At 51.6% G+C, this 8,219-nt stretch overlaps 1 protein-coding gene across 1 annotated transcript; it reads right to left on the bottom strand.

Annotated features, from left to right (window-relative positions):
• Positions 1–3,707: 3,707 nt before the first annotated feature.
• LOC119946430 (POU domain, class 5, transcription factor 3-like) lies at positions 3,708–6,905 on the bottom strand. Its single transcript, XM_038767725.1, is given in 4 exon segments — positions 3,708–3,959; positions 4,610–4,759; positions 5,107–5,237; positions 6,890–6,905. Coding segments are annotated over 4 exon segments (549 nt in total).
• Between the last annotated feature and the right edge of the window lie 1,314 nt (positions 6,906–8,219).

Genomic DNA, 8,219 nt, shown 5'->3' on the forward strand with positions numbered 1-8,219 from the left:
CTGTACTAAGCACTGGGGTGGACACAAGCAAATCGGGTTGGACGCAGTCCCTGCCCCATGTGGGGCTCACAGTCTCAATCCCCATTTTCCAGATGAGGGAACTGAGGTCCAGAGAAGTGAAGGACTTGCTCAGGGTCACACAGCAGACGAGTGGTAGAGTCGGGATTAGAACCCATGACCTTCTGATTCCCGGGCCCAGGCTCTATCCTCTATGCCACTGCTTCCCCTGCCCGTAATTTATTTTAACGTCTGTCTCCCATAACTAGGCTGTAAGTTCCTTGTGGGCAGGGGTGACGTTTACCAACTCTATTGTATTGTCCCCTCCCAAGCGTTTAGCACAGTGCTCTGCACGTGGTAAGCGCTCAAAAAATACCATTGCAATACGGTTTTGACTGGTTACAGCGCAGAAGTAATAATGATAATAATAATAATAATTCCACTGAGCCACGCTGCTTCTCTTCCAGGTAGCGTGGCCTAATGGCAGAGCCTGGGCTTGGGAGTCGGAGGAACTAAGTTCTAGTCCCGGCTCTGCCCCTTGTCTGCTGTGTGATCTTGGGCAAATCACTTGATGTCTCTGTGCTTCAGTTCTCTCCTCTGCAAAATGGGGATTCAGTACCTGTTCTCCCACCCACTTAGACCGTTAGGCCCATGTGGAACCTGATTATTTGTATATACCCCAGTGCTTAGTACAATGCTTGACACCTAATAAGCGCTTCATTCATTCAATTGTATTTATTGAGCCCTTACTGTGTGCAGAGCACTGTACTAAGTGCTTGGGAGTACTAAGCTTGGGACTCTGTTCAACCTGATTTCCTTGTATCTACACCAGTGCTTAGAAAGGTGCTTGGCACATACAAAGCACTTAAAACACCAATAATAATAATAATAATAATGCTAGGGAGAGAAGCAGCGTGGCTCAGTGGAAAGAGCCCGGGCTTTGGAGTCAGAGGTTATGGGTTCAAATCCCCGCTCTGCCAACTGTCAGCTGCGTGACTTTGGGCAAGTCATTTAACTTTTCTGGGCCTCAGTTACCTCATCTGTAAAATGGGGATGAAGACTGTGAGCCTCACGTGGGACAACTTGATCACCTTGTAACCTCCCCAGTGCTTAGAACAGTGCTTTGCACATAGTAAGCGCTTAATAAATGCCATTAAAAAAAAGAGTACTAAGTGCTAAGTACTAAGTGTACTAAGTGCTACCCTCCCTTCTAAACTGTGAGCCCACTGTTGGGTAGGGACAGTCTCTATATGTTGCCAACTTGTACTTTCCAAGCGCTTAGTACAGTGCTCCGCACACAGTAAGCGCTCAATAAATACGATTGAATGAATGAATGGGAGGGTACAACACAACAATAAACAGACACATTCCCTGCCCACAACGAGCTGTCTAGAGATTAACAAATCATCATCATCATTCATGGTATTTATCGAGCAATTACTGTGTGCAGAGCACTGTGCTAAGCGCTTGGGAGAGAACACTGGAACAGGGTTGGGAGACACACTCCCTGCTCCCAACGAGCTTTCAGTCTAAAGAGACAGATAAGCACTAAAACAGATTTCAGATAGCAGGAAGGAATGCTTCTAGACAGAAGCGCTCGGGACAGTCTAACTTCTAGGTCATGATTTTAGGGTGACCCCAACTCCATCCCCCCACAACGACAAGGCGGCCTCTTGAAAGACCAAACAGGATATTCATTTGGGTCAGGGCACTGGGGGAGTGACACTTCAAGACATTTAACGGTAAAACATCTTCCCGTTACTGTTATTTGTCCTGGAAACCATAGGCTGGGGAGGGTGATGTGGGGGAGATTTGGGGGGCAGTGAAGCCACGCTGCTTCTCTATCCACCCCCTCCCCTTGCGCCATCCCCTCTCCCCAACTTCAATCAGCCAAGTGTGGCCTCTGGAACCCCAACTTCATCATGGGGAACCTTTCCTTCATCCTAGACCTGTTCCTGACCCAATCACTCCTCCTCCTCGCCATTGCTGAAACCTGCCTCCCCCCAGATAGTGGCCCCTGCTGCTCTCCCCAGAAGGGGCCTCATCTTCTCCCACTCCCTCAGACTCACTGGGAAAGGTGGAGGTGTTGGCTTCCTTCTTGCACCCCAATGTCGCTTATGCACCATTCCACCTCCCCCAACCCTTTCTTTCCCTTCCTTCGGATCCTTATCATCCACCTCTACCGCCAACTCCAGATTCTAGTAACGGTCATCTATCACCCCCCGGGTCCCACCTCCAACTTTTGATCCCTTTCTCACATTCCTTCTCTTTCTCCATAATAATAATGGCATTTATTAAGCGCTTACTATGTGCAAAGCACTGTTATAAGCGCTGGGCAGCGTGGCTCAATGGAAAGAGCCCGGGCTTTGGAGTCAGAGGTCATGGGTTCAAATCCTAGCTCCGGTGTGACTTTGGGTAAGTCACTTAACTTCTCTGAGCCTCAGTTACCCATCTGTAAGTGCTCAATAAATACGATTGATGATGATCTGTAAAATGGGAATTAAAACCGTGAGCCCCCCGTGGGACAACCTGATCACCTTGTAACCTCCCCAGTGCTTAGAAAAGTGCTTTGCACATAGTAAGCACCTAACAAATACCATTATTATTATTATCAGGTTGTCCCACGGGGGGCTCACAGTCCACATCGATCCTTGGGGACTTCAATATCTACATAGATATTCCCGATGATGCGTCTGCTGACCGCCTTCTATCATTCCTCAACTCCCCTGACCTCCTGCTCCATCCCACCTCGCCCACTCATCAATTTAGACACACCCGTTCGATTCTATCACCCTGCACAATCTCTATCCTCACCAACTCTGAAATCCCTCTATCTAACCATAACCTCCTCACCTGTCTTCTCTCCCACACCCCACCCCACAAATCTATGCTGTCCCCCGACAGGAACCTCCAATTCTTTGACTCCATCCAATTCTCTCAATTCCCCGGGCCGCATTTAGCCTCCGTAACCAAACTACCTTCCTTTGAAGACCAAATGGACACCCACCCTGGATCCACAGGCCTGGATCACCTCCAGAGTCTGCCTCCTTCGCTCAGAGTGCTGCTGGAGGAAATCTAGATATCAGGCTGACTGCTCAGGAGCTGGGGGCTCTGAGCAAAGGAAGCAGAGGCTGGAGGGGCTGGTGGTTAGCACACTTGCAGCCTCCAGTCAACAGAGGGGAAGGAGTGAGGGGTAGTTAAGAATCCCCTGCAGCAGCATCAGTTCAGTTTGGCCACAAAGAGGAACTGTTTCAACACCCCCCTCTGACCTCAATCTCAGGGCCTTCTCAGAAAAGACAGACCTTCCCGAGTCCTGCCCACTTCCCCCCTTCCCCGCAATCCCCTCAGTCGGGGGCAAGCATTGGGGGTGCTGGGAAGACACACGCAGCCCAGAAAATAAAAACATCTTTATTTCTGAAACAGCTGGAAAACTTGGGGAACCGTCAGTGGGGTGGGGGCTGGGAGGGGGACCAGGGACTGTGGGGCGTCTAGGACAGTGCTGGGGTCCATGTGGGATTGAAAGCTGAGGAGCAGCCTGAGAAAGAGATCGAAGTAGCCTCACAATCCTTCCTTTTATCTCCCCCCAGACCCATGCTGTATCCTCTAGGCCGTATGCTGCTGCTCACCATTTCCATGTTAACACCTGCCCCACCTCTACACTCCCTCCTCTGCCCCCTTGCCCCCCATCGACCCCCCACCCCCAACTGAGCTCAGCAGATGCCGTGGCCCCCGTGGCCCATGGGGAGGACAGGAGCCAGTGCCAGGGCCAGGGGGAAAGCGGGCAAGTAGAGGGCTGGAGGGGCGGGAAAAGGGGTGCCATAGCCTTGGGAAGAGGTTGCCACTGCCAGGACCAGGGGGGCCTTGAGAGCCCCCTCTAATTGGGGCCTGCTCCCTTCTGCACTGATGGGCAACAGAAGCCGCTTGCCCTTCTGCCGCCAGTTACCAAATGAGACCCGGACCACCTGGGGGTGAGGGAAGGGAGAGACAGGGGGGTTGCTCAGCCTGGCTTTCCCTCCTCATCACCGCCCCCACCCCCAGTTTCCCCCTTCCTCCCCACCACCTTCCTGCTCCCCCCTCCCCTCCCTCCATCTCCCAGTTGCCCTTCCCCCTTCCCCCAGCTTCCCCTCCTCACTTCCCTCCAGCTTCCCTTCCTTCCCCCTCTCCACCTCCCCACAACTTCCCCTCCCCAGTTCACCCTCCCCAACTCCTCCCAGATTCTGCTCCCCACTTCCCTCCCCCCTTCCTCTAATGGCCCCCTCTTCTGCCCCCCCCCCCCCCACCCCACACGGCCTCAGGGGCCCCTGGATGCTCCCTGGGCAGGACCACCCACGAGCCTTGCCCCATGACACTCATGGACCCAAACTGGAGACCCCAGCTGCCTCCTAGGATAAAGCCACCCACAAGACTTGCTCTCTGCACCCCTTCCAGGGACACTGGCTGCTCCCCGGGGCAGAGGTCCCCCTGAACTTCAGGCCTCCCTGGGACAGGGCAGCCCATCAACTCCAGGTCTCCCACCCCAGATGCCCCACAAGGGACCCCAGACTCTCCCCAGGTTCAGGTCACCCATGAACACCAGATCCGCCCCAGATGCTCTCCAGGGCGCAGAACCCACATCCTTGTCGAGTTGCAGGTCCTGAGCGATGTCGCAGATCTGTTGGGGGCTGGGTTTGCCACAGCGGCAGAAGAGGCTCTCCAGGCTGCCCTTGATGCTATTCTGGATGCTGGTCCGGTGTTTCCGCTTATGGGCTGGGACCAGAACCCTCTCCCACGGTGCATGTCTGTGTGGGCAGTGGGGGAGAGCTGTGAGAGGACACCCCGACTCTGGAGATGCCCAACCTGCCAGCTCCCATCCCTGCTGGGGACATGGGTTGGAGGCCCTGCTTCCCCACCCAGGAAGCCCCCTCCCCAGTTCCTCATTTCCCCTCTGCTCCTCTCCCACCAGGAGCCAAAGTGACCGGGCTTCCCTCCCTAGATTCTGCCCAGGGATACAGACCCACCTGGACCCCAGTCCCAGGAAGGGCTCAGGGCCCAAGGCCTCCCCGAACACATGGAGAGAGTGGCAGGGGGTCGGGGGGCGCAGAAGAGGGAGGGTCTCAGGTTCCTGCTTACCTCTTTGGGGTGGTCAGCATTCTTGGCTTCGTTGAGCCAGCGCTGCAGTAGTGGTTTCAGCTTGCACAGGTTTTAAAAGCGCAGCTGTAGAGCCTCAAAGCGGCAAATCATCGTCTGGCTGAATACCCTACCTGGCAAGGACCAGAAGGGCCATCTCTCCTAAGCCCTTACTTTGTGTGTGCTGAGCAATGCACTAAACACTGGAGTGGGTACAGGATAATCAGGTCAGACATGGACCCCGTCCCACAAGAGGCCCAGTTTAAGATAATAATAATAATAATATTTGTTGAGCACTTACTAGGTGCCAGACATTGTACTAAGTGCAGGGGTGGATACAAGCAAATCAAGTTGGACACAGTCCCTGTCCCTTGTGGGGCTCAGTCTCAATCCCCATTTTACAGATGAGGGAACTGAGGCAGAGAGAAGTGAAGCGACTTGCTCGAGGTCACAGAGCAGACAAGTGGCGGAGCTGAGATTAGAAGCAGCAGCGTGGCTCAGTGGAAAGAGCACGGGCTTTGGAGTCAGAGCTCATGGGCTCAAATCCCGGCTCTGCCAACTGTCAGCTGTGTGACTTTGGGCAAGTCACAACTTCTCTGTGCCTCAGTGACCTCATTTGTAAAATGGGGATTAAAACTGTGAGCCCCCCCCGCAGGACAACCTGATTACCTTGTAACCTCCTCAGCGCTTAGAACAGTGCTGTGCATTAGTAAGCACTTAACAAATACCATTATTATTAGAACCCATGAGGGAGAGAACATCACTTAATCCCCAAATTACAGAGGAGGAAACGGAGGCCTAGACAAATGAAGCGACTTGCCCAGGGTCACACAGAGGGCAATAGTAGTAATGATGGTGTTTGTTTAAGTACCTACTACGTGCCAAACACTGTACTAAGTGCTGGGTTTGGTACAAAATAATCACGTTGATCACAGTCCCTGTCCCGCATGGAGTTCACAGGAAGGCGTGGAGCTGGGATTAGAGCCCAAATCCTCTACTACCCAGGCCAGTGCTCTTTCTGCTAGTTCCATGCAACAAGCGCTCAGTATATACCAATGATAGCTGGGTGTTGGGAAAGTTAACTGGGGGAAGGCTTGCGTGGGGAGGAGGAGGAGAAAGAGGAGGAGAGATTTTAGGAGGGAGAGCAATGGTCTGGTGGAAAGGGAAGACGGGAGGAAGCGCTTGTACTTCCCAAGCGCTTAGTACAGTTCTCTGCACACAGTAAGTGCTCAATAAATACGATTGATGATGAGGAACAGACTATCCCCACCTTCAAAACCTTTCTAAAATCACATCTCCTCCACATCAAACCAAAACTCCTCACCACTGACTTTAAAGCATTCCACCACCTTGCCCCCTCCTACCTTATCTTTCTATTCTCCTACTCCAACCCAGCCCGCAAACTTTGCTTCTGAAGTGCTAACCTTCTCACTGTACCTCAATTTCACCTACCTTGCTGCCAACCCCTAAATCCCTCCCTCCCTCCTAAATCTGACAGATAATGACTCTACCCCATAGTAAGCGCTTAAAAAAAAAATGCCATCATTAATTCCCTCTGCCACTTGTCCGCTGCCTGGCCTTGGTCAAGTCGCTTCACTTCTCTGGGCCTCAGTTACCTCATCTGGAAAACGGGGATTAAAAGGGTGAGCCCCACGGGGGACAACCTGATTACCCTGGATCTACCCCAGCGCTTGGAACAGTGCTTAGCATATAGCAAGCGCTTAACAAATACCATAATTATTATATTAAACAGAAACTCCTTTCCAGTTGGCTTTAAGGTACTCACAGTCAGCTGGCTCCATCTTACCTCACCCCAGTGAGGTACGGCAACCCATCCAGCTCTCTTTGTTCCCCTAACAAAAAAGATCTCTCTGAACCACAACTTGTCTCACCACCAACCTTTTCTTCTCTTTGCAGGAAAAAATTGACATTTTGTGTCCTTGCAGTAAGGATTCTCCCGTCCGGAGGACCAAATCCCTCTCCCGGCTGACTTCAGCTCTAGCTAGTCAGTCCATCTGGTTGGCAAATTTTGTCATCGTCCCCTCCCATGTGGGGGAGAGGGGGGTTGGTGTGGGGGCTAAAATTGAACCCCCTCCCATGCATTTCAAGGCCGGTAGGATTTCCCCCTCCTGCTCTCTCCCCTACCCCTACCCCCATTAAAGCAGCTCTCTGGGGCTCCATCCATCCTCCATCTGGGGGCTGGGATGGACGGGTCTAAACTGACCCCCGTGTGCTAATAATAATAATAATAGTAATTATTATTACTATTCCCCCTCTAGAATGTAACCTCCTTGTGGGCAAGAAATATGTCCACCAATTCTGTTGTATTTTGTTCTCCCAAGCGTTCAGTAAAATTTCTGCACACCAGAAGCGCTCAATAAATACTATTGATTGATTAATTGATTAATAATGGTGGTCCCCTCTGCATCGGTACCCTTTAAGCACTTGATAGTCACCCCACGCTCAGCCTCCCCCATCCCTTATGTATTCATTCATTCATTCAATCATTTATTGAGCGCTTATGGTGTGCAGAGCACTGTAGTAAATTCATTCATTCATTCAATCGTATTTATTGAGCGGTTACTGTGTGCAGAGCACTGTACTAAGCGCTTGGGAAGTAAATGCTTGGGAGAGTACAATACAACAATCAACAGACACATTCTCTGCCCACAACGAGTACATAGTACGAGTACAGAGAAGCAGCATGGCTCAGTGGAAAAGAACATGGGCTTTGGAGTCAGAGGTCATGGGTTCAAATCCCAGCTCCGCCAATTGTCAGCTGTGTGACTTTGGGCAAGTCACTTCACTTCTCTGAGCCCCAGTTACCTAATCTGGAAAATGGGGCTTAAGACTATGAGCCCCCAGTGGGACAACCTGATCACCTTGTAACCTCCCCAGCACTTAGAACAGTGCTTTGCACATAGTAAGCGCTTAATAAATGCCATTATTATTATTATTATAGCCATCATTGAGCAGGTAATGTGACTATTGCTATATTGTACTCCCCTAAGCATTTAGTACAGTGCTTTGCACATGGTAAGCAGTGTGGGTCAGTGGAACAAGCATGGGCTCTGGAGTCAGAGTTCATGGGTCCAAATCCCAGCTCCGCCAATTGT

This window comes from Tachyglossus aculeatus, chromosome 27 (genome assembly GCF_015852505.1).
Source record: "Tachyglossus aculeatus isolate mTacAcu1 chromosome 27, mTacAcu1.pri, whole genome shotgun sequence".
NCBI lineage: Eukaryota > Metazoa > Chordata > Mammalia > Monotremata > Tachyglossidae > Tachyglossus > Tachyglossus aculeatus.